Source organism: Mastacembelus armatus, chromosome 3 (genome assembly GCF_900324485.2).
Source record: "Mastacembelus armatus chromosome 3, fMasArm1.2, whole genome shotgun sequence".
Classification (NCBI taxonomy): domain Eukaryota; kingdom Metazoa; phylum Chordata; class Actinopteri; order Synbranchiformes; family Mastacembelidae; genus Mastacembelus; species Mastacembelus armatus.
The window spans coordinates 10,861,081-10,888,672 of record NC_046635.1 but is presented as its reverse complement, the minus strand read 5'-3'; the positions used below and the strand labels follow the sequence as shown (position 1 = coordinate 10,888,672).

Below are 27,592 nucleotides of genomic sequence, written 5' to 3'. Positions count from 1 at the left end.
TTCAGCTCTTGTTCAAAGCAGTGAGGCATTTGTCCCCTCTCTCCTCTCAGTTTGCTAGACTGTTGCTGTGGTCAAAGCTTGGTCCCAGGAACAAGGTGGGTGGTTATTCTGTTGGGGTGGTGGCAACTGGGCTGAGGATGGGTGTGTGTAAGTCCCTCACTGGACACATTGGGGAGATGGCCTTATGGCTGTAGTACTCCACTACTTGTTTGGGCACCTCTGCCAGGACACATTTGGCCAGGGCTGCAGGTGAAGCCTGCAATAGAGATAGAGAACAGCTGGGGTTGTTAAAAAAGCTGTAAAATATTGTTTTCATCTCATTCCCTAGTGAGGTTACTATTTTTTGTGATGAAGACACTATAAAAAGTGTTTGGACTAATTTCATTGTTTCAGACAAAATAAAAGAGTTATTGTTTTATTATTATTATTATTGTATGTTATTGCTATTGTTAGATATCATATTAGAGAGTAACAGTTTTTTCATGATGCATGAAAAAGTCTCTTCTACCTTGATGCTAAGAGCTACATACAGGGGAATGTTTGTAGTGTGTTTTGTAGTTGAATTTCATTTTATGTGGTAAAAATGTGGTTATTCTAGCATATATCAAAAGACATATAGTCTGCGTCAGACAAGATGAAATGTCAGTCACTGCATGTAGCCTCATTAAATACATTCTTGGTTCTCCTCCAGGCCACGATGCCCATCTGTAGAACAAGGAAAGCCAGAAAAAGCTGCCTGTTTACTCTTTTAAATAAGAAGGGGACTTCATATGAAAATGAGTTAATGTTCATAAGCATCACTAGCAGTGAGAGGGAGTGGGGCTGAAAAAATGAAAACTGAAAGTCAATGAGTGAAGATTGACAGATGAAGGGAAAAAAACTGACCGTTTTGAAGTCTCTGAAGGGCACAAATTGCACAATGTCCCGGAGGACTGGCTCGCCCTTTGGTGAGCGTAGGACTCCATCATCTCCATCCAAAATCTGCATGTCTGTGAAGTCTGCATTGCCCACACCAACAATGATTATAGAGAGAGGCTGGTAGGAGGCTCGTACAATGGCTTCACGTGTGTCTGCCATGTCCGTCACTACACCATCCGTGAGGATGAGCAGGATGTGGTATCGCTGGAGCAAGATAAGAGCTTTCAGTGTGAATTAATCCATTGTAAAGCTGATCCATTTTAACACCAGTGTGCTCGTAAGTAAAGACACCTCTCATTGTGTGGTGTGGCCTGATGTGGGCCTTTCATGTTGTCTTGGATAATTTTACATTCAATACTGAACAGAAAATATTATATGTGTATGGCAGAAAATAAGACCATCATGAACAGTTTAAAAAATAAAGTAGCATATTAAAAACGAAAGGCAAAGCAGCTAAAACACAAACTAAAGAAATTTGTTGTGTCTGCTGTATATTACAATAAGAATTGTCCAGTCAAAGAATATTAATATAATACACTGGCATTATTTTTGATTGTGCCTGTGGGTGGTGGTTTGTTGGTGCCCTGGCTGCGTATATATGTGATACTGATGTCACAAATGTGTGTGTTCCTAGAGTCTAATTATTTAGTGTAGCTCATTTACTAGTTGAAAGAAAGACTGAAATTGAGAAGGAAAAAAATTACATGGAGGTCAGTGGAAAACAAGGAAAAGGCAACAGTAAATACATAAAAGGGCTTATGTTTTTAATACCAAAGAGATAGCAGTAATTTCTAGCCTGTTAAATTACATTGTAATAGTTCATGAGGTAATTTCTAAACCCCAAAAAACTGAAAATATGTCTAAAAAATACACCACCAATATGGCACAGCATGACTTCAATCCATTATTTAAAATACAGTAATTAATTTTATAGTAGGTATCTTCTTTGTTTGTGCAGCAGGACATCCTTACTGTAAACAGTGGGGTGAATTAACTTACTGACTTGGGAAACTCAATGGGTGGCACAATAACAAAGCCTGTATTACATCCATATACTTGTAATAGAGTATAAAGGAACACTCACAGAAGCATCTTTAATGTTGCCATCGCCTGCTGCCAGCTTGGCTATCCTGTTAATGATGGGGGACACGTTGGTTGGGCCATACAGCTGGATCTTAGGAAGGCAGTTCTGGTATGCCTCAACAACTCCTTGGATTGCTGATCAAATAGTGCACAAAGCAAAATGAAGGATACATCAGCACAGTAATCTACAACTGTAAGTAAACAAGACTGTGTAAACTAAAAGGTTCAATCAGATGAATTATCACCGCAGTCTAATGTTAAGGCATACCTGTTAATATTTGGGTACCAAATGGGTTGAAGTTTGTATGATGTTTGTTTGTTTGTTTGTTGTATTTTGAACATGTAATTAGAAAAAAGTAAATAAATAAAAAAAATAGGAAGACAAAACTATGACAATAACAACAGCAAAAGAAAATATCATACATTAGGAAACATATGTTATATATAAACATGTTCAAAAAGGAGCAGGAGGAAGTGTGTCAGTTGTCTGAGTAGGATGCAGGGGGCGGGAGATGGGTGTGAAATACAGACTCCTGGGAAAAAACAGATATTTATTATGTATTATATACAGATATTTACTATGTTTTCTGCCTCATAGGGGTAAAAGAAGATCCTCTGAAAGAAGCAAAGTTTTAGATGTTTGTATAGTCAGTGTAGCAACTGTTATTGTCAGATTATATATTTCAATTATAACATCATCAGCACAGAAATGCACTTGCCAGTAAAACTGGTGTAAAACTTACCTTCACATTCATCATCCTCTGGGTTGAAATTAATGGCGAAATCATGAGACACCTGTGGATGGAGAAAGATATACTGCTAATTTTTGATGCTTTGTGAAAACACATAAAAAAACAGTATTTTAAATTACACAGCTTTTCATTCATTTCATTCAATCATTTCATTGTCAGTTTGACAGTGATTTTTGGTAAGATCAACAGTACAATCATAATATAGATGAGATTAAAAATACAGGCATTCAGTTTCCCACTAGCCAGGTTAATTAACAGCAAGTAACTTAAGTCATTTTTAATATTACGTACATCCAGAACACTAACCTATTTTGACTTCGAGTATATAAAAAAAATGTAATGAGTCAAGTAAGAAGGAATATATTTATATTCATAGAACCCTAATGGCTTGTAAATTGTTTAAGCAGATGACTGGGTTTCCTTTCAAATTAATAAAGGCAGAGAAAGTATGTGCTAATGAAAAGATTTAATCAGAAACCAATAGCAGACTTGTTAACTAAGAGTTCTGCATATAGTTTAGGCTGACATAATGCAAATGAAATTAGATACTGGATTGGATAAAGTAACTCATGCTTGTTTTCATGGGTGTTTCACAGTGAGGTTTGGTTATGTGATGTAGCATTTTCCATATCTTACATTCCTGACATGTTTGTTTATATTAACATCCTGAATCATCACTTCATCACGTTATACAATAATGAGCACATAGCTTGCGCTGCATGTTTCATGTCTGTTTCAGAAAATGATTGCACTCCTTTTAGCTGGTCTGTTCTTTCCATCCAAATGTCAGATTGGCTTTGTTTATCTAAAGCTGTTTAACTGGCAAAAATCAAATTAATTCTTGATGGCTTCTCTCACAAGAAACTGTTTTTTTCACATGCACCAACTGTCAGACATTAGTGACAACTGTCTCTTCTCCAGATGGTCACTTTTTTAGTTATTTTTTTATTTATTGTCACTGTATATAAAGATATGATAGCCCTATCATACAGCTCACGCTTTGGTTTTGACACTGGATCACTGTAGGAGAAGTGAACTTGTTTAGTATCTCCATTTAAGCAGATGGTTTGAGATGACATCACATGCAATACACAGGTATATCTATAACATTAATACTGGCTGACCCTCATATGCTGTTGTTTTCTGTTATTGTGCAGGCTGCTTAACTATTTACAGGCATACGTAATATAAATGGAATCATTGTTTAGACCTGTGTTTTTTCTGTTAATGTTTAATAATAAGCCTTTCATTATCGATCCATCCATTATCTATACTAGCTCATTCCTATTTAGGGTCACTGGGATCTGTTAGGGTATCTAGCCTATCTGAGCTCTCTGGGTGAAAGGCAGGGGTACACCCTGGACAGACCCACACAGAAACAAACAACCACACACACTCACACTCACTCCTATGGGCAATTTAGAGTCACCAGTCAACCTAACATGTATGTTTTTGGACTGTGGGAGGAAACCGGAGTGTCCGGAGAAAACCCACGCAAGAACAGGAAGAACATGCAAACTCCACACAGAAAGGTCCCTGATGGATTGCAAACCCGGGACCTTCTCGCTGTGAGGCAAAAGTTCTAACCACCAAGCCACTTTGCTGCCCATGCCTTTCAAAATTTCAGTCTTATTTATTAAATTTGCCAAATTATGTAAATTTATATGTTTTTGGATGTGAACCCCCATGAAAAAACAAAATTTTTTAATTGTCTTCTCCTGTGATCAACATGAACATGAACGAAGTATTCCAAAGTCAGTTTTGGTTATATCACATGCAAGGTTCTGCTTTCCTCACCATTTTGTAGAGCGGGACTTTTATGGAAAAAGTTGCTGTCACATGTGTAAAATGGTCAAAATAGTTTTCAGATGTTAAAGGTGGAATGAAATACCTCTATTTAGCACGATAAAATCAATTCTCTGATGTCCTAAAAAGACTTCTGTGACTTGCTTGTATAAAAAGTCTGACTTGTTTTGGGGCCGTGTGGCTTAAATGAAAATAAATCTATCCTAACCACACACCCTCAGTCATGGGGTCTGCCAAAGGCCAAGCTACAGCTAAGTAGTCTTGAGAACACATTAATGCCAGCAAAAGCACAACATTGCAACCCACAATATTTGACCCAGAGTCTGACCCAAGGCGAAGCTACCAAACCAGTTGGGCCATCTTGGCTTCAACAGGATGTTTCTGCAAGGTTAATTATAAATGTTGTACATTACACACTCACATTTATTTTAGCCAGTAAGTCTGCTATTTTTTGCTGTTAGAACAAGGACAGTTGCGTGTTAGGAGGAAAACGGCAATAAAGTCAAACATATTATCACTAGTGGAGTAAATAAGGGATGTTTCTGTGTGCCATTATGTGTTTGAAATAACTGCACATAAGAACAATGTGCTCCCGAAGCACCTTCGGGTGTAGGTATGCTCATAATTGCTGCAGCGCCAAGTTGTGGTAGCAACGTGGGGTTAAACTGTGGTGCCTTCCAGATAAATACTGTACATACTCAAACACATATACATACATTCATTTGTACTCATATACACATAAATTCTTACTTCATACATTCTCATTCACATATATACATGACTGTGTATGTATATATATATATGCATAACAGTATGCATATATGTGTGTGCAAGTATGTGTATATCCATTACAGTATGCATATATGTGTAAGTGCATGTACCAGTATACATATACTGTATGTAAAATGCATTCAGTATCTATAGACCTGACTATGGGCCCTTGTTTCTTGAGGAATAAAGCAGTACTAAGTATTTCCTATATTATACTCTTTCAACTTATGGGACATGCTTCTGAGAAATTCATCAAATTTGCACACTGGTGTGGCCTCTGAGCTCACAGATGCAGTTCATGATTAGTCTAATGCTTTAATTAGTATTCATCTGCACCGCCAACCACACTGTGGCAACAAAATGCTGTGACATTAAGTTGATTATTGCAAAGCAGACACTGTCATGGCAAATTCAGAAATGAAGAGTTTATATTATTAAACAACAGATATTTGCATGATTGAAATAGTTATTAGTGTATGACATTAGCGCAGAGCATATTGTAATCTTACATTAAACACAGGACTTTTCTAACAGATGATCAAGAAGAATAGTGATTTAACAGTGCATTTGCATGCCCGTGTGTGTGCGCGTGTGTGTGACCGTGTGCAACCATGCACTCACTTTTTCTTCACGTCAGCTGTCTTACCACAGCTCTATTCACAATTCACGTTATTTCTTCCAGACAAGTTGATATTTAAGACAAAGGCCTTATGATTAAGCATAAACTCACTATTAGCTCTAAATGTGAAATTTTGACAGAATGGCAAATTGTGTCATGGAATAGGTCATGGAAATCAACTTGTTTAACATGAAAATACCAACATTCAATAAGAGCATATGAGGCATAACATTGCCTAAGTGACGGAAAGGTCAGTGTGATACAATAAAATTGTAAAAACTGAGTTTTGAACTAAAATCAGGGGGAGCAGCAATATGAACAACGATACGCACCTCATAATTTGGAGGGATTCTGGCACCAAAACCCAGAGCTGAAAATCTTTTGTCACTGAAAGATAAGAAAATTAATCAGTCATATATCATTGTTAGTGCAATTCATTCTGCAATAGCTTTCTACAGTGGTCTGAAAAACATTGGTCTTATCCATCTCTTCACATTTCCATGGGCCAACTCCCTGCTTGTTTGCAATTCACAAATATTAATAGCTTGAATTACAATTTGAAATCTGCAGTGAGTGTTTTCAACCAGTTCAAAGAGTGTTTCAAAGCCTTTATTCTGTCCATTTTTCATCATGCCATCTAGATGGGCAGATACTACCGTAAGATGCTCTGCTATGCTGTATTCTAATGTTCCTTTTGTCAAATGCCAGGGTGCACAGTTTTGTGTAAATAACAAGACAGAGGCTGTGTCTGAAAATACTGCATATTCACCAGACAAGTGCACTATATTTACCCTCGGCTGTTTTGTCTGTGTACCTGAATTTTGAGCATGAAATGTACCCACTATATAATCGAGTAATTCATATAGTGTAGCAAAATTAGAAGTGCCCTTGGCCTTTCCGCTACTTTCTGGTAAACATTTCACAATGCAATGCACTATATTTTGTAGACCACTCAGAACAAGCCTTCCAACCAAAATAACAATATATGACGCCGGTCCCTCCCTTACATCATAACCTATGAGACCCTTCCAGCAACGTGTTTAATGGACCATCTCACGGAAATGGTCAAGAACAGAACCATGGCAGTTTCATTAGGTTCAGACACAGATCAGTCTGGTCAGGTTTAGATGCCAAACGTGTGACCCAGCCATACACCCCAACCTGTTCATAATTTTGACTTTGCTGCCCGATTTACTACATCACCGAATGTTCACTTGTCTGTATCTGTCAGTGATTATGGCAAGCCGTTTGAGCATAAATTAGATATCCTTGATATCAGATGTTTATTTCACATACTAGTTCAGTCTTTGTCAGAACTAGTTCGACGTTTGATTGCACTAGTTGGACATGTGATTGCACTAGTTGAACAAGAACCCTTACTAGTCACGCTTTCTCAGCAACTAGTGGCATTTCTGTCCAGCTAGTTCCATGAAAAGCCCTACTATCAATGCCAGTCACTGCACTAGTAGGACCAAAGTCCCAACTAGTCAGCTTTTTCATGTACTAGTGGCCCTCTGGACGACACTAGTAAGGCTAAAAGTCCTACTAGTTAACTAGTGTGCTGAAAGAAATGTGACAAGTTTACTAGTCAAGCATGAGTTTGGCTCACTAGTGAACTAGTGACCAGTATTTGTCTGCACTAGTTCACTAGTGAGAGCCTAAATCTTCACTAGTTCACTAGTGAGGGCCAACATGCACACTAGTTCACTAGTTAAGACCTCTAGGCCTTACTAGTGAACTAGTGAGGCTAAATAATGCATACTAGTTAACTAGTGAGGTTAAAACCACACTAGTTGTACTAGTGACAGACATTTTCATGTAACTAGTAAGTTTCAAAATGTTGAACTAGTGGAAGCCCAAATGCTCACTAGTGAACTACTCAAAGTTTGTTTTACTTTACTAGTTAACTTCTGGGCGCAAAATCTTTAGTAGTTAACTAGTGAAAGCCAAGTCAATCACTAGTAAAGTAGTTACACTAAATGCTAATGAAGAGGCAGGGAAGTGACATAAACCTAACCTTCCTATTGGCTCTCCTGCAGTTCAATCAAACCAAAATTTAAATTTAACTCTGTAAAGCCTGGCTTGCTCCTCTGCTTCACTGCTTTGTTGAACATTTTTTAAAAGAAATACCAGGAGAGGAAATACCACTCTCCAATTTAAAGTAAAATTTGATGGAGGTGGCAACAGTTAAAACTGAAGTTTATTTACAAGGAACCATGTATAAAAATGTACTATATTATTGCTGATTAGTGGCAATAATCCATCTAAAATACTATGTAATAATGTTGAAAATTAAGAAAAAAATATAGCCGGAAGCGGCGATGAGCGGCTTTCGCCTCGAGCGGACCGCCGTCGCGAGCGACCCCCGGCCGGCGAGAGGTCGAACCGCTCCTCCCGGGCGAAGTGGCTCACCGGGAGCCCTTCGGACGAGAGCGTATAGCAAGCCGTTTGAGCATAAATTAGATATCCGCCATAGTGTCTGTGCGTTTTTGTGTCTCGGCACATCTGGATATGTGTGCATGTGTTTACAACTGCTGCTTTGATTACCGTGGAGATGTAAAGTATTTCGGTGTCTGTCCGTTAGACGGACATTGACCGGAAAAAATCCCCCGCCTCGGGTTTCCGGCTCTGAGTCCCGCTCTTATGGCAAGCCGTTTGAGCATAAATAGATATCCTTGATATCAGATATCAGATATCCTTGGTAGGAGATATCCTTGATATCTGATATCCGATATCACTTATTCTTAACCTTGATATCAGATATCAGATATTCTTAACCTTGATATCAGATATCAAGGCAGATATTCTTAACCTTGATATCAGATATCAGATATTCTTAACCTTGATATCAGATATCAAGATATTCTTAACCTTGATATCAGATATCAAGATATTCTTAACCTTGATATCAGATATCAAGGTTAAGAATATCTGCCTTGATATCAGATATCAGATATTCTTAACCTTGATATCAGATATCAAGATATTCTTAACCTTGATATCTGATATCAAGATATTCTTAACCTTGATATCAGATATCAGATATTCTTAACCTTGATATCAGATATCAAGGTTAAGAATATCTCGATATCTGATATCAGATATCAAGGATATCTCCTACCAAGGATATCTGATATCTGATATCAAGGATATCTAATTTATGCTCAAACGGCTTGCCATAAGAGCGGGACTCAGAGCCGGAAACCCGAGGCGGGGGATTTTTTCCGGTCAATGTCCATCTAACGGACAGACACCGAAACACTTTACATCTCCACGGTAATCACAGCAGCAGTTGTAAACACATGCACACATATCCAGATGTGCCGAGACACAAAAACGCACAGACACTATGGCGGATATCTAATTTATGCTCAAACGGCTTGCTATATGAGTCCGTTTACTATTTAGTGGGTCTATGAAGGTTAGGAATTAAGTGGTGTATCGTGATTGATATTTTAACTAGGTTAGTGTGATAATCAATAGATCATCATTGTTTTTTGTAAAGTGTCTTGAGATGATTGTATTGTGATTTGGACCTATACAAATAAAATTTAATTGAACTGAATTGAATCATCCTCTAGTGTAAAATTAAATTTATCAAATGGAATCTCTGACAGTAAAAAATGTTACATTTCACTGACAGCTACTTTTTTATTTCTCACAAATACAGATCAACTCAAGAACAGTTTTGTAATTAATACAATAAATTTCATTTTAAAATAACAGCAAACCTAATAACATTGATAACAGAGGAATATTGTTTTAAAATTACTTTGTGTATTAAATTTACAAATTAAATTGCCATTCCATAATAATACAAAATAAAATTATTCAAACACTTCCTGAAATTAGTTTTGCTAAAACCCAAGTTACTATTCAGAGCAGGCACTTTAAGGCTTTTCAGAACACAGTTGACCACTGACCAATCAAAATCTTTGTCCCGCCTGCCTCATTTGCATTTAGTCCACTAGTACAACATTGATTTTAAAGTGCCACTAGTAGCACTAGTGGCTGCATGTTTTACTTTACATGTTAACTAGCGAGGGCCAAATGTCCACTAGTTAGGGGCTTTTGACCTTACAAGTTCACTAGTGACATAGAGACAGAGTCACTAGTTGACTAGTCAACATAAAATGCCAATTAGTCAACTAGTTAATGTTTATTGGTTCTTACTAGTTCACTAGTGAGATTCAAATATTTACTAGTTTACTGGTAAATACCAAAATGTCTACTAGTTCCACTAGTGGGGATCATTTTAGCCTTACTTGTTAACTAGTTAAACACACAATCTGTTACTAGTAAGCTAGCAAAGTCCAAATGGAGTAAGTAGTTGACTAGTGGCAATGATGTTCTCCTCACTAGTTAACTAGTGGAAGACATTTTGCCTCACTAGTGAAAGTCTGTTTCAGACATGTTCAGACTATGACTGAACATGTCAGACATTTTTCCTACATGTTAGGCCTTTTCTTTAGCTAGTTTAACATTTATTGGCACTAGTGAGCGACTATGTGCAACTAGTGAGACATTTGTTTAACATGTTGGTCTTTTTGTTGCACTAGTTAAAGTTTTTGGTATACTAGTGTAAGTTTTCATTTGACTTGTCTGCAAAACCTGCTCACTAGTTGACATTTCTGTGCAACTAGTTAACTAGTGAACAGTTGCAAACATCATACATGTTAACTAGTGACACTTTACAACATTACTAGTTGCACTAGTTGAGCACACAAATCGACTAGTGAGCATTTATATTGGACTGGTAAGATCAAAACGTCAACTAGTGTATTGAAAATATCAACTAGTGCATCAAAAAGACCAACATGTTAAACAAATGTCTCACTAGTTGCACATAGTCGCTCACTAGTGCCAATAAATGCTAAACTAGCTAAAGAAAAGGCCTAACATGTAGGAAAAATGTCATAGTCATAGTCATAGTCTGAACATGTCTGAAACAGACTTTCACTAGTGAGGCAAAATGTCTTCCACTAGTTAACTAGTGAGGAGAACATCATTGCCACTAGTCAACTACTTACTCCATTTGGACCTTACTAGCTCACTAGTAACAGATTGTGTGTTTAACTAGTTAACAAGTAAGGCCAAAATGATCACCACCTGTGGAACTAGTGGACATTTTGGTATTTACTAGTAAACTAGTAAACATTTGAATCTCACTAGTTCACTAGTGAGCCAAACTCATGCTTGACTAGTAAACTTGTCACATTTCTTTCAGCACACTAGTTAACTAGTAGGACTTTTAGCCTTACTAGTGTCGTCCAGAGGGCCACTAGTACATGAAAAAGCTGACTAGTTGGGACTTTGGTCCTACTAGTGCAGTGACTGGCATTGATAGTAGGGCTTTTCATGGAACTAGCTGGACAGAAATGCCACTAGTTGCTGAGAAAGCGTGACTAGTAAGGGTTCTTGTTCAACTAGTGCAATCACATGTCCAACTAGTGCAATCAAACGTCGAACTAGTTCTGACAAAGACTGAACTAGTATGTGAAATAAACATCTGATATCAAGGATATCTAATTTATGCTCAAACGGCTTGCCATAAGTGATGACACATGATGATGATTCACAAGTGTCAGAAATCCCTGCTAACTACAGCACAAACCACGTGGGCAAATCAGGGATTGATTTCAAACATAGTTGAAGATACATTTTATTAACACCTAGGGGAAATTCAGGATTTTGTTTTCAGGTGATAAAGGGTCTAACACCAATAATCCAAAGTAAAATGGATAGAATGATGTCAATTTTATGCCTACAAAAACACTATAACTCATGCAAAAAATTTCCCATTAGACGACTGATTAATTGATTGGCAGAAATAGAAATATGAACCATTATCAGCCATGTGTGAACCATAAAAAAAAATACTATGATTGAAGGGAATACAGTATGTGTGTGACATTTTCCCATTACTGCAATCTCAAAAAAAATGCGGTTCAAAATTTCCTCCTGAAGCTCTGAAACTTTATGGAAGTGTCCTAAATTCCTGGAGTGTTCCTTTAAGCACATACTGTATACTAAATACACAATAAACTGTTTGTGTTTACTGTAATTCAGTGGAGATGGTGGCATTTAAGATAAGCAGAGCTGTCACAACTTGTGTTCAGTCATATCAGTGATTGTTTTCCTACAGACAGCTTTCTCTGATGACTGTCTCCCTTATCAGCAAATTTGCTGTATTTCATGCATTTGTAGCTGACAAAACAACCCCGAGTTCTCCAACCCAGTGCAATCACAAAGCACATCTCCATTTAAACAGAATCTTAGTTTGAGGCGCAAACATTTGAAATGGTGTGTTTAATTAATTTACCCTGGACATGGTGTGGGTGCATGAAAGAGTACACAGGCAAATTTATAGTGTTAATAAGTGGTCATTTGGTATGTAGACAAGTGTTGATTGGATAGTTGTTTGTCCACTCAAAGAGCTGATACAGCTTTGAGGCAGCTTTTCAGAGCTGCCAGAAGTGTTTAATTAACTCTAATAGGTGTGGATTTATATAAATACTGGCAGCATGATAGTTTTTAACTGTCTCAGAGTGTACAATAAACTTTCAACTGTGCACGCTTGACAGAAACAACTTCCATCCATCCATTATCTATACCCGCTTATTCCTAACCAGGGTCACAGGGTCCTACTTGGTGCGAGGCAACAGTGCTAACCACTCAGTCACTGTGCTGCCCAGAAAACAACTTCACTTCATCAATTCTTAGTTTTTAGTAAATTTTTAGTTCTGCTATTCTATTTGTATGCTACACTATATTAATTATTGGTACTATAAATTGTATTCTTGTTGTTGTTGTTGTTCTTATTGCTAAAGCAATAACAGTCCATATGCTCTGGAAAAATTAGAGCTCTGTTAAAAGGACAATATGATACACATATTTGGTTGCCAACATTTTCCTCTATTCCAAGAGAAAAAGATAAACATGTGACACAGTCCAATTTTTATTCTCTGTAATGCAGGCTAATGTGCCATACTGTGGCAGATATAAATATACTCCAGTAACAATATTCCAAACAAATAGATTTTTGATGATAAAAGATGTCTCTGCTCTAAACTCACCTTCAACACTGACATGTTTTCAACTCACTTTTATCAAAATTACTCTTCCCACTATTGAGACATTTCAAATATACTGAGGCATGTTGTATGGGTGCAGAATAAAAGATGCTGTGCCTCTGGTATTGTATTGGTTTTACCAGAATATGTTTAATGGGGAAGAAGTTATTCATGCTGAGCCAGTTTTATTCTCAACTGTATTGTATCATTGTTGTTAACAGGGCTATATACTGCACTATGCAGCATTCATTATCTTGACCTCCAGACTCTTTCCAAACACTTATAACATTTTCTTGGAGCCTTAATGAATTTTTTTTTTTTGCATGCTTAATTTTGCAAAATAAAAAAAAAGCATAAACTCCAATGGTGTAAAAATGTAAAATAGTATCTTCACCTCAGACAGCAGGACGGAGACTAGCGACTCATTCTCAACATATGCGTTTTCCAGAGGTGCACGGTGGTCCCTGTTTTCTCACTTTGCCAGCAAATGTGAGGAGCCACAGGGCTATGTGCCCGGTATAATAGCTCTCGCAGCAAGGTAAATGAGCCTCTGCCCACACAGACAAAAGCTAGTCACTCCAGCTCCATAATGCACTCCTCTGCAAGGACTCTAAAATCCCACATCACCTATATTCACTAAAGGCTAAAAGGTTTGCTTGCCCACATTGTGCACCTCAATAACAATTCCAACTTGAGAGGGACGGACTGCCTACACTTGTGACAACTGTTCATCCAGAGGTATGTTTGTATGTCTGATGCTCGTTGTATCAACGTAAACATGACAATGACAATGCTCCAGGAACGAGTTGCTAATTTTCGGGCAGGTTTTCAGTTTCTCCAGTGCTATCTCTTGGATACTATAATTAGTTAGACAGTGCTCCCATTATATTCAATAGGAGGATCTGCATAAATCAGGAGTCACAGGAGTCAGGAGTTAATCCTCATCTGGATTATTTTTGACAGATGAGAGGGCCTTTTTCAAAAACAGATAGATAATATAATTTCTCATTAATTAGCAAGTACCTGCAAGCCAAACAGAAATAACTAATTGTGTTTTTTTTTTTTTGATGTGCCACTGAAGTAATCTATAAGTCAGTATTCACATTCATGGTAACACGAATTCCTACATAAAACTAGAAAATGAAATTTCTGAAGAAATTGTGTTGGGATTGCCGGCTGCAGAAAAAGCTTGACTAAGCTGTGTTGGTGGCTGCTGAACAGCTGAAGCTGGGATTTTTTTTTTTTTTGTTTGTTTCTTTGGTAGGAATTCTGTTGTTTGCTTGCTACAACAATTCCCACAAATATAATTTCATTCAAATAAATAATGTCTTGAATGATTCCTCCACCCCGCATTCATCCGTCTTTACATTACACACTACTCAACACTGTTACTTCTGTAGCCATAATGCCGCCCACTTCTTTTTGAAGTGCCTGCTATCCTGGTGTTAGCCCTATCTCTGCATGTTTTCAGAGTAATGAACCTATGCGAACTAAGAAGGAGCAGCGATAGCTGCAACAGATGCTGAGAGGAAACTGTATCATTGCGTTATCCACAGGAGAAAGCACATGCAGGCACCACTGTGACCAAGAAGACCGTGTCCTAAATACTGTCTTTAAAATTAGAACCTGAATAAGAAGACTTAATTTATACACATAAAATACTTCTCTGATTGATTTATCTGAAAAGATTACATGGTTAAGGTTGCAATATCACATTTGGAGAGATGATAGATGTGTTAATTGCAGAATATATTAATTAATGGATAGTCAATAAGGAACCAGAAAGAGGAGTGCGTGTGTCTCAGTGTCCTTGACTGCTGCTACCAAGCAGCATCCTCAGACCCAGATTAGCCTCATGCATAAGTAATGGCAGTAGAGGCCAATTTTGCTTGCTCTAATTTTCCCAGATACAGTTTATCATGCATTACTTAGCAATGGCCTTAACACGGATTAAAACTGACTTGCTAAAGTGAACATGATGTCGACAATAAATAAGTTCATGTGCTGCAGGTGATGCATGCTTTGTAACTCAACAACTAGAAAGGATTTAAAATGCAAACTACATTTCAGTGAAGAAATGAATCAGAGGTAGTGGTCAACAGTTCAGTTCCATCATCTCCACCAACAGCTAGTGAGTAAAAAGATAATAACCTGCACCATTCTCTGCCTTTCAGTTTCAGCGGTTCACGTTTTCCATTACAGCCCTTTTGCTGTGGTTCATTTGGAGTGGTTGGCTTCAGTGTGAGCGATCCCATCAAAATGGCATGTAAGGAGTACCCCACAGCTCTATTTCACCACAGGAGATACTGGCAATCATACTGTAAGAGCCTTTACTGAGATACAAAAGATTGACAAACCTATCATAGTCTTGACAGATCTCCCCCACTGCTATCAGAGCCTTGAGGTACTCGTTGGGCTGGTAAGGGTTGATGTAGTGCAATGAGCAGCTGTTCCTGGGGTCTCCATTGGAGGCTGTGAAGTCAATGGCAACCTAGTAGGAAGAATTACAAAGCAGGGAACATGAACAATATGACAGAATCAATTATTATTATTATTATTATTATTTTTGCTGCTTAACTTTTTGCAAAGGCACTTGGCTGCATATCATTCTGTGTGAGCGAGCCTGAAATACACCCAATGGCAGTATAAATTATCTGATCAGAGGTAAGAACTTGCACTTTTACACCCACATAGACTGAAGCAGCTAAAGCTCCCATACACTGATGATATAAGCAGCCAGCTATTTCAACAGGAGGAATTGAGTCTACCACAGCAGCCCTTATTAATATTCATTGCTTCAGCTGTGCAGCCATAGGGCAAGAGATAGCCCTACAGAGGGCATATCAAAGGGTAGGAGTTGAAGAGGGTCTGAATGTATTTCATGACACTGCCTACAATAAGAAAACTATGAACTGTACATGGACCAAAGTACCGTCAAGAGATGTTTTAAGGATAAAAAGATCTTATACTTACTGTTACATTTCACAATTAGAACAGGAAATAAAAAGGTTTATTGTACATGGACAGGCAAAATGTCACACCAAAAATCTGTTCATCTGTAAGAAATATAGCCTTAAAATAACAGGTAATATGCAGAAAATATGACAGTATGAATTCATACAGCTGGGACCAGTGCTCTTAAAAGCTCAATGACAGTGAAGTGTCACTAAACACAGACTGCTTCATTTACCGTAAAGTGAATCTGGCATCCTCCCATGATGTAATCTAAGAAGGAGTACACTCTGTGGAGCTGCAATAAAAAAGCAAAACCTCAGAAGGGATTATTTCGTGGGAGAGCAAATGCTCAGTCAAGGTGTTTGAAGCATCTGGTCATTAAGATGGATTTTACTCAATGAATTTGTTCACTGAAAATATGTTGTGTAAATCATTATGCCGTTTTCTTTTATCTGTACAGCAAGAGAAACTAATCAAGTTTGTAATTATACATGCAAACAAGTAATTATTGCTAAAATGTATGCATCCATGCTGCTGTATGCATTGTGTTTGTGAACATTGAGGTTTTGTTTAATCCCAGGTCTTCCTTCAATATTCTGATAGACAAGATATATTAATGCAGCTGAGGCCTACCTTAAGGTCATTGAGGATGACAACTCCTGAATTTTTATAGTTTCTCTTCTTCTGTTTGTATTTAGGATTAACACAATCCCACGTCACCTTAAACAAAGCAAGTTGAAGACAAAGAACAAGAACATTGGCAATAAAGTACCAACGCATATGTATCAATTGAGATAGATTTCATCAAAGTAAAATGAAATTGGAAATGGAAGAAACTGTTACTTGGCCATCTCTCCCTCACTCTGCTCCGTCTCTACATTCACTGACCTTATTTCCACTGGAAATTTTCTGCATTTCCCTGAAAGTCGCGTAGAACTCGCCGATGAAGTCGTGCTTCCCCCTGGAGTCATAATCCCACACTAGGCACTGTGGCACACACAAACAGTGTTTACTACTTTCTCTCTGTCATCGTAGCCCTGCTGTCTGCCTGAACCAAAACTGGTCATAAGGCTTCAGAGTCACCAACTACTTCGGCTTTTGCTGGTGTGGACTTCCAGTTCAAGGTCCTTTACCTTGAGCTTCCGATCTTCATCACAGCTGCACAGGGATATGAGAGACACTTTGAAGGGCTCCCACACAGGGTTCAGGTTGTTTTTTATCACCTGTAGGAGCATGAACATATTACATATGAAGCAAAGGTACAACAACAACAGCCGTTGATGAAAATTTAAAAAGGGATTATACTAACTTTACCTCAGTTCTATGCACAAGCTGTTCAGTTTCATCCTCGTTGATTCGGTAAATTTCCAAAAATGGATCTGATTTGCTGAAAAGATCCTGTAGGAAAAGAGGAAGCAGAATAGCAAAGCTACTAGCACTGCATATCAAATGTACCCAGGTAACATACTGTAACTCTAGGTCAAATGACTTCCTTAAACTATGATAAATCACTGAGGAAAATATGTAAAAATAACAATATTCTAGCTTGTTTAGTTTTGTTTTACCTTTATTTGTTCTGGAAACCCACTTAACATTAGTGTATCTTTAACAATTAATCAGTCAGATAATGTTTGTCAATATTTATGATGGGAGTGTGAGAAATATCACACAAGTAAAATTACAGAAATTCATTAGCGAGTCCATTCTGGAGTCTTTTTAAGGTTTGTCTAGGGCTTTTTGTGATGATTTGTAGGAAAAATGAAATTTATACAAGTGGCTGTTGACACTGATTTATCATTGCTTGATTGCAGAAGCAGATGTAATTGCCTCTGTGATTGAAGGTCAGGAAGAAGTAGGCATAAATTTTCCAGCACAGCATGGTGGCTCTTTTGGAAGAGAGATCATTAATGTGCTGAAGACTGAGAAAAAGTGACAGTGTTTGTAACTTTATGATCAGTGATGAATTTGAGCATATTTTTAAAAACCTCCAGTACATACCAGTTATCCCTAGTTCTTATAATAATTTATACAATTATCTTGAACCAAGACTTGTGCTTACCTCCTGTTTCCTCTCATACAGCCTTCACTGAAGTTCTGAAATATCTTTCCAATATTTTTAAGCTCATGAGAAGTTAAACCCTCTTTTACACTTCATTACATCCCGGGTGCAAAATGAATCTAAAATAGCCTCAGTTTGAATTATTATTTATGTCCTGCATTAACATCAGTGGTAGCTGTTTCCATTTACAACATCAGTAAATATTCAACTAAAGTTAAATCATGAGTAAGACGTGGCATCCTGTACAGTTATATGTAGTACCCTTAAATCATCCCCTGAGTCTGAAGTACAAGCGCCTGAGTGCAAAGCAACGCTGATTATTTAGGTCAATTGATTCTTCAGGGAGGAAAACAAATGATTACTCTGTGTGTGTGTGTGTGTGTGTGTGTGTGTGTGTGTGTGTGTGTGTGTGTGTGTGTGTGTGTGTGTGTGTGTGTGTGTGTGTGTGAGACTGGGGAGTTATGTATACCAAATGAGACTGTTTATTCTGCATTTCCCACAGCATTCATACATCTCCTGAGGGACAGGCGGGAAAAAAAGAGCTGTAGCATCCTCTGTTTGTTGTCATAGCAACCACTAGCCAGTGGTATTATCAGCAAGGGATGATAAGACACACATCAAAAGTAAAACCCTGCCTAATGACTAATGTTAATCGGTTAATGTTAATTTGATGATATATCACTACTACACTATTCCTCCTGCTCACGTATGTTGATACAGTGATCATCATCATTTAAAGCTGCCAAGATATTAATTAGAAAGTGTTTGCTGCTTAGGTCATCATCTGTTCTGTACAAAATCTGAATGTATTGTACATCTTGAGGCTGATTTAAAAAGATTTGCCTCACCTGTTGATTTACCATTGTATACAATATTTTCATAATTTAACCAGTTAATGCTGACCTTATATTTAAAGGTTCAATGTGCAATGTTTAGATTGAAAATTTGCAATATTTAGACTGAAATTGAAAATAGCAGATCATAGTATGGTATATAATATACATAGGGGTATGAAATGCAACAAGGTTCCTCTCCAGGAATTGAACTAGGGACTTTGTAGTTTTTATGGTATGTTCCTTAATCATTCAGCCACCAGGATAACCTACATCCAATTTATTTTTTTCACGTTACTACTAATAGTAACCACATTTATTGTCTGAAACAGCCTAATTGCTGCTTTTCATTTCTATCATCACATCAATATATCAAGAACAGATGGAGTGATTTACTGTAACATCTGTTAACTGGTGATTTCGATTTCATGGCTAAGTTTTATGGTTTCAGTTCACCAAACATCAAACAGACAAAATTTGTGACTAACAGGTGATCACAGGAGCAACCCTAAGCAGCCAAAATGTTAAACATCCGGGTTGTGGTGCAGGTCAAAACTGAGCAAAAGAGAGACTGAATACTGGCCTTGAATTCAGAGACTCCATGTGAAAGATCTTCTGTATGTCTGCTACATGCATAAATAGGTTCCTGTTTACTAACCAGCCTGGGGTGACATGAAGATGTTTACTATTTACACAATTGGTAAATGTAATTATTACCTTACTGATTACCTTAACTGATTATATGCCAATGTAGTGTGGAGTGGACAAATAAACAACTATGCCATATCCCATCCCAACCAGACAGAGCAGTAGCAATGCTTTGCTTCATTTAGAAATGTAAATGCCAGCCCCACATGAGTGATCGCAAACACTGCTCACACCCATGTTTGTTGTTGACATCAAATGTTTGCACAGATGATACCAAACTGATCCAGACTTCACCAACAATGACTCGACTTCCCATAATCAGACTCAGAGCTTTCCTAGTTTAAGCCTGTTATGTTTGCAATAGTCCACCTAAAGATGGGCTAGTCTTCTATCCAGAATGACATTGTAAACAACTGTTGATCATTTAGTACTCCACTGTTTTTTTATGTTTGCCACCAAGAACAAAAATTTATAGGATTTCATTCCAAGAAATCTCCATCCCAAATAAGTGTGTCTCAGTGGCATGATAACACACCATCGTGCCACAGTGGTGCATCTACAGCTGTAACAGCTAAATGTAACACTGATTTATTTGAATGTGCAGAAATCTCAGTGGCTCCCATTCAGTTTAACAAAGAGAGTAAGTGGATTCTTCAGCTTTTGTAATTTTCCAGAAACAGCCTGGACGCAAGAAAATACCACATGCAGAGGAAGAATGCATTTTATGGCAAGAATTTATTCTTTTTTTTCCCTATCATTTCCCTTATGTGAGAGTCAGGTTCAATTTCATCGTCAGAGTGGCTGCAAATTGTAAAATGTGATTTCAAAAAAAAAAAAAAAAACACACATGTAGAACATTTGAATTTTCCTTCCAATACTACGGGGATTTAAAGGCAACCCTGCAACCTAAGGCTTGCTCCAGAGAACATGGCGTGACTTCAGATCACCAGAGTTGTAACTGGATGTAAGCCCCTGCTGTCTTTTTGATTGAAACATGCCTACAGCAAAGTTTGATGTCTGAAAACAGCAGCAGTGATAGCCAGCCTTAAAGGGGAACTACATGAGTTCAACAAGTAGTACAATATGACGATTCACAAGTGATTCATGGATCATCATTGAACCTTTACATGTTAGAATATTTTGTTTCTGTAGAGGTTTGATATTACATATTAGCAATTTTTTCTCCCTTTAACATGAAATTATGTGTTGATTTTTAGTTACACTCAAAAACAATGAGTTGTATTTGCATAACTTAAATAAAAGTTTAAACCAGTGGAGCATTGTGGGTGGCTTTCTGAGCCTGCACTACAGCGTCATCACTTTTATATTACTACTCCACCTATCCCTACTAGGGATAGGTCAGTACATACATATATACATATAATAAAACATGATCTGTGTTGGTATTCCCATCAAAAGCACATGTTTTTGTGCTCCTCTTACCTTATCATCAAGCTTTTTGGCACAGAAGGAAAGTTCCACATATCCATTGTTACCTGAAATTTCCTCAGCGTGCACCTAAATAGAAACAGGATATGTCAGTAATATTTTTTACTTTTATCCTTATATAGTGAAATTTATTGATAATATTATATGATTATATGTAACATATTCTTTTATATGGATTAATGTGTCTTGTCTTTTAATTTTATAGTAGGTCTTATGTGAGTATCTAAAAAGCATTTTTCCTATTCCAATGATAATGTAAAAAGTAATTACCTTTTCACTGTGGTAATCAGTTACTATAGTGTATATTTTCAAGTGACATTAAATCTAGACAACCACAAACAGCATTAGCTGCAATCTAGAATATAAAAGTTATCACATGAAGTACAGTGCTGCAAACTGTGTTAAATTGTGTAAAGGCTGGCTCACTGAAAGGCATCGCATTGTTTGTTCAGACTTGTTACACACAAAAAGTGCAGGATTGCCATTTTTTAAGAATCAGTGAGCACCCTCTGCTGCTCCCTTTATGGTGTTTGGCTCACTCCCACAAGACCCAAGCTTTTATAGCTCCTCTATTTGAAACCTAACACTGAACTGTCAGAACTGTGGCTGTACAGCAGTACAGGCAGGGCTCGGCAAGGTTGACAAGGCAGTGGTGATGGGCAAAGTGGGGAACTTGTGCTTTTTAGGAGGCAGTTTGTTCTGACAGTTTCCAAGTGCAAGGGAAAATGTTTATAACAGTGTGGGATAAAGGTTGTGCTCCTGTATTTTTAGTTTGTCCAGATCCAGTTGAGGTTTATAGTGCAAAAAAAAATATTTCAGGGCTGAGGTTAAAATATATAGACAGTTATAGGCTATAGTAAGAAAAAGTCTAATGCTATAAAAAGAAAATTAAATAAAAAATACAGTATACTGAACATATTGCAAATACACTCAAACATATTTTAATACCATCACGTATGGGCAGCAAAAACATGGACAAAAGGTGCAATATTATGATGGTGCTCTGAAGAGTCCACATTTGACATAAAAAAGTGAACGTGTAAATCCTTAGAGTTATCCTCAAGACCTTCAAAAGTTTTTTTGCTGTTGGCTCTGGTTTAAATAAAGTATAACTTTGGCAAGAGATGAAATAACAAAGATTTTAAAATGGATGAATTTGTCTTTAACTTTTCCATCACAGCACAGAGATCTTGGGTTTAAATCACAGGCCAAATCCCTTCTGTATGCACTAGGTGGGGAGAACAGATAAGAGAAAGGTTTCCTGCCCATAGGAATAGGATCAAGTTCAGGTAGAAGTTCATACGTTAATTGACACCAAACATTCAAAAGATGTGCAAAAGAAACAGGAAGCCTTAATTCAGTACTAATAGTGATAATAATAGTGCTACCTGTCACAGTGGCTTTATTTACTGATTAGTAATTTTATCATATAATGGTAATGTATAAGGTCACATTATTATGTTCATATCTTGCACATACATGATATCATACAAACTACAGTAGGATTTACAGTACATAGTCTGCCATAGATTCATTAGAAAAAGAAGATGAGAATTTCTTGTGTATTCCCCATCAAAGTGGAGTGGTTACTCCACAGACCAGAGTGGCTCGGACTACTTCTTCTATGTTACCACCACAGGCTTGTTATCTCTAGCACGGCGGTTAATGGACCAACAGCTCAGCTTTTCCACTGACAATTTCTTATTCATGCATATGAAAAGCGCTAAGGGAGGCTGTATACTTTGAACAACTTTCGCCACAAGAAACCCAGCAATTCCAAACAATAACGTGACGCCATTCTGTAAATGTTATCTTTATCTTAAACAAGTATTAAAAACTGGAGCTCTAGGTGATTTTTTCATATCAAATCGGGTTAGTGAAGAAAAACCATGAAAACATCCAGATATATGTAAAAAGAATAAAAGCCCACTATGGTGTCATTATGGTGCCATTATGTGAGTAAGCAGCTGTGGGACTGTGGAAATGAAGTCAAATAATACACAGACCTCTCCACTACAACCCATCAATTTGCCATCCATTATTTCAGTCAGCTGTCACTGGCCATTAGCTAGGTCCACTTTCTCTGTGTCCAGCAACCCAGACAATTTCATTCAGAGCAGTAAGGCCATAAGCACAATGTGAAAACTTACTGTGATGGTGGATTTTCCAGCATATTTCCCATATTTTAGCAACAAAGGCTTCACCATCTTCTTTTGGGCCACAATCTAAAAACAGCAAGATAAACACAAAGTTGGACTACAGTCCCAAGCAGTAAGAGGCACCAGCGAGTAGCCCTCACTCTGTAAGAACTATCAAACACTGGGTATATTTACTACTAACTTTAATAACTTTAAAACTAACTTTAATTCAGACTACCATGCATCACTGTTTCTTCAGAAAGCACAACTACTACAAATCAACATAATGGGCTAGTAAGACAGTCGCCTCTGCCTACCTGGCCAAGAGTGCACTCCACCCCACCCAGGAAGTCATCGTCACGGGTCCCGATGCTGTGAGTGCCATGGATGTCGTAGACTTCAAAACGCAGCTTCTGAACCTCTTCAAAGTAGTAGTCTAATGTGAAAACCTTGGCAAAGACTGGGTGCAAGTTGCTCTTGATCACTTCTGTCCGGTCCAGCTAAAATAGAACATGGAAAGATTTTCAATCCTCACATTTATTTATCTATTTAAACATTTTAGTTATTATTTTTTTTCATTATAATTCATTCTGTTTGTAATTAAAGCAATAATAGGTGATAGTGATACAGACTCTGGCCAATATCATTTCACAAAAAGATCTCAGAAAATTTTGATGAAAAATACTATATTATTTTCTACTTACAACATTTAGAGGAATACCAGCATATAAAGAAGAGCAAATGTTATTACGGTCTGTCAAGGAAATGATATGAAAGAATACTGGGGGTGGGTGTCGGGGGGGGCTCTGACATTTAATCTCAGCATACAGAAAACATCAATGTCTCTGTTTGATTGTCTGACAAGGAAGAGCTGAGCTCTCTAAGACCCCATCTGCTCATGGTGGAGGATTTAGCTCTCACACAGCTTCATGAACATGTCCAACATGTCACAAGGACAAATCATCATTGAGCATGATATTTACGCCCATAGAGCTTTATAATGACAAAAAATTCAGACTCTTCATAACACTGTACTAATGCGTATGACATTTAATGTTTCATACATTTTATACCAAAACCAAAATCGGAGAAGAACAGCCTCATCAAGAGGCATAAAATTAGATACTCACAAGGCACATATGCTGAATTGAGATGATTATGGAAAAAAACTATGATGCAGCTGTAACACAAGTTTTAAAAGACTGAGCTTTGTTGATGTCATCAGTGTTTGATGGAAGGTATTATGGACAGACATAATTATACCCTTTGTTTTTCAAAGCTTCAGGTAGTACTGAAGGATACAAATTTCCATTTCAGCACAGCCTTTCACAAAAGCTTTTTTTTTTTTACACAAATCTACAACTGTTCTTGGCATTTCCTAAGCAATGTTTACTCATAAGTCAAAGTTTAAGCCCGCTCCAGGCACAGTTTTTGAATGTTTTATGCATACTGACCCTGGTGTTACCATAAAGCATGACTGATATCATTTTCATACTCACCAAAGCATTCAGTAACCTTTCACAACCTGCGGATTGAATCATTTTCATCTTGGAAGAGACCACTCCCATCAGGATGCAAATTTTCATTTCAGGATAGAAATTGATTCTTGTTTCCCTGATTAGAAATATGCAGTTCAATTTGTTGGTCAGTAAGGGCGGTTTGCTGGGGAGATTGTTAACACTGTCCAGTCAGAGCAAAGAGTTCAAATCCTGTTCAACTCTGGGATCTCTCTTTGTGGGGTTTGCATGTTCTTCCCATGTCTGTGTGGGTTTTCTCTAGATACTCATGTTTCCTCCCACAGTCCAAAGACATGCAGGTTGGGCTGAAGCTAATTAGTGATTCTAAATTGCCTGTATGCATGAATGTGAGTGTTAGGGTTAGTCTGTCTCTATGTGCAGGCCTGTGATAGACTGGTGATCTGTCTAGAGTCTACCCCAACTCTCATCCAGTATCAACCTGGATTGAGGCCCTGGATGTGCTAATATACAGATAATGGCAGATAATGGATTGAGATTTTTGTCAGTAAATAAAAGAATATATATTATTATTAGTTGTATAGCAAATGGTAAAATGTATTGCACTAAATATAACCAGATTTCAGTCTCTGATGTTAATTAATGAATAGCTCTCTAATAGCAAAAAAATAAAAGTATTGTAACAAATGTCATAGGCAGTTAGTAGCAGGGATTACTCTTTCCTCTGTTTCGGTTTGATCCCGGCAAACATCAATGGGAAAGAAACCAAGCTACCAGCTAGGACTTGGCTTCCTCAGCCTCATTCACCCCCATTTCTGTTTGTTGTCTTTTCTTGCCTTTTCCTTTTCTCTTTGTGCCATCTGGATAGGCAGATTTGGGATGAGTCTGTTTGTTGATGAAAGCTAATCAGAGCTACGGAGGATAGGTTGTGCCGAAGTCTGTGACGCCTGTTTGTTGTTGCTGAGGAGCCAGAACTATAGAGAGATCCTTGACATGGGAAATGAAGGATTTCTCTAATCAGTTCTGCCAGGTAGGTAGACCGTTATTTATGTAGCTCATTCATAACAGTTCCCTGTAGTTTAGATTAGATATCACAGGAAGACTCTTCAGTGAGTGTAACTCACTATCATTGGAGCTTATAAAGTGTGGTTTATGCCTAAAGAAGAGTGTTTAGGACAAATGTGAAGTCAGCTCTTCTCTGCTTCAGCACTTGTCCTTGGAAGTGAACAGGTGGGAAAATAAGGTAATAAAGAAATGGGTGCCATTCAACAGATAGCACCCGTCAGTGGGGCCATATATGAGCTCAGAACAGAAAAAGAGGGCAATATGGTAATGTTATGAGTGGGCTCAGCTTCTTACTCAGATGTTGACGTAAGTAAACAATTTGCACAAGAAATTGTGCCTCCCAGTGAGGGATTTGACAGCAGAGAATTATCAATTTGTGTACAGTGTCAAAGAATCAGAAGATAGATAGATAGATAGATAGATAGATAGATAGATAGATAGATAGATAGATAGATAGATAGATAGATAGATAGATAGATAGATAGATAGATAGATAGATAGATAGATAGATAGATAGATAGATAGATAGATTTTTTTAATGGTGGTTCAAAGGTAAAAATGAGTGATAGCTGGTTGAGGTACAATATACATAGTTGGGTAATTAAATCTATGACAATAAATTACATGTTTTAGGAATGTTCATTGTTTTGTATTATCTTTCTAGAAATACTTCAAATACTTCGATATTGTACTAAAGTGCAGTGCAGTAAGTGTACTTAGTTACTATTCACCACTCTGCGTGATATACAGATCAGATACAGCCCAAAGACCACAGTGAGCATCTTCGCTAAACGTTCCCATGTGGCAGGCATCTGGCAGAATTACAATTAATTATTATCTCCCATTTCCCTGAAAATGAGAGCTTTGTTGTTGGATGAACAGCTGTATGGAAGAAAATATCCTCAGCCACATTTTAGAGCATCCTCTTCTTAATGTGGACCTGTGTTTTGGCTTTGAAATAAATGACTTAATTAACAAGGAAATGAGGGACCTGCTGCCTACGCTCCTAAGCTGCATGGGACCAATTCATGAAAGTAAATATTTTCAGCCTGAACACAGCTCATCACACGGCATTACTCCCCAGCCTACTGTTTGACCATGTCAGCCAATATATGTTATATATGTACTAAATTACGGAATTGTGGAGACAGACAGTTTACTCTTTCTCCGCAAATATACGTCACATTTGACATTTTTGAATCATTTTGAATCAGAAAGCTGTTATGTAATCCCCCAGTTTTTTTTTTCCAAAAACGAGGAAAAAACAGCTGCAAGTTCACCAAACCATTAACAGACTGATCTCCCTGGTTGATCATGTATGACTACACAGGTTTGGGGGAGAAATAGAAAAAATCACTCCAATGTATAATATTTCACACATCAATGATGTTTAATCTTAACATCTCAGCCTGTCCAGATCTCTGATACTGGACAGGGGAAGGTGGACTGAGCAACAATCTCTGCTCTCTTTCTGTGCACCAGTTCTCTGTAAGCATTAAGAAAACATATTGCTCAGGTCAGCCTAAGGTGCTGTGATTTAAATAATCTGAACTCTTATTCATGTGTGAGTCATGGCACATATAATAATGCGGTTAATAAAAGATGCTGGATTGATTTTGTTAAAGCTACATAGTGCTGCCTATGGAATTGCTGAATGAGGAGATAACAACCTCACACTCTTGCTCTTATGCTTCAAACTGTGTATTGGTCACACTGAAGAAAAAGAAGAGGGCTCACCTCCGTCCACTGGCCGTTGGTCTGTACCATGAGTATGACACAGGGGTCTGACTTATTGAGCGTGTCTCGGTCCAGCAGAGCTTTGCAAGACACGCGCAGCTCCACTTTGGAGACGCAGGTAGCTGGACCACTGAGGCTGGCCGCTGGGGAGGTGGCCTCCAGAATGTCATTCATCCTGGCTCAGTGAAAGAGGAGCTGCCAACCAGCGAAG

General features: G+C 37.7%; 1 protein-coding gene across 1 annotated transcript; it reads right to left on the bottom strand.

Annotated features, from left to right (window-relative positions):
- Nucleotides 1-103: 103 nt before the first annotated feature.
- Nucleotides 104-27,555, bottom strand: cpne7 (copine VII). Its single transcript, XM_026319919.1, has 15 exons — nt 27,382-27,555; nt 23,422-23,604; nt 23,117-23,191; nt 20,961-21,035; nt 17,292-17,375; nt 17,111-17,200; nt 16,866-16,964; nt 16,611-16,697; nt 16,213-16,272; nt 15,380-15,513; nt 6,282-6,336; nt 2,745-2,796; nt 2,003-2,136; nt 886-1,122; nt 104-256 (listed from the first exon to the last, which is right to left on the bottom strand). The coding sequence occupies exons 1-15, from the start codon at nt 27,553-27,555 to the stop codon at nt 104-106; spliced, it is 1,692 nt and encodes a 563-aa protein (XP_026175704.1).
- Between the last annotated feature and the right edge of the window lie 37 nt (nt 27,556-27,592).

What these genes read in the sequence shown, in the direction of transcription:
- cpne7 (XM_026319919.1), bottom strand. Translation starts at nt 27,555, where the DNA reads ATGAATGACATTCTGGAGGCCACCTCCCCAGCGGCCAGCCTCAGTGGT. An exon ending in ATGAAGATCGGAAGCTCAAG is followed by an intron (nt 16,965 to 17,110) that starts GTAAAGGACCTT and finishes TGTGTGCCACAG; the next exon opens with TGCCTAGTGTGGGATTATGA. An exon ending in GAATCCCTCCAAATTATGAG is followed by an intron (nt 2,797 to 6,281) that starts GTGCGTATCGTT and finishes CTCCATCCACAG; the next exon opens with GTGTCTCATGATTTCGCCAT.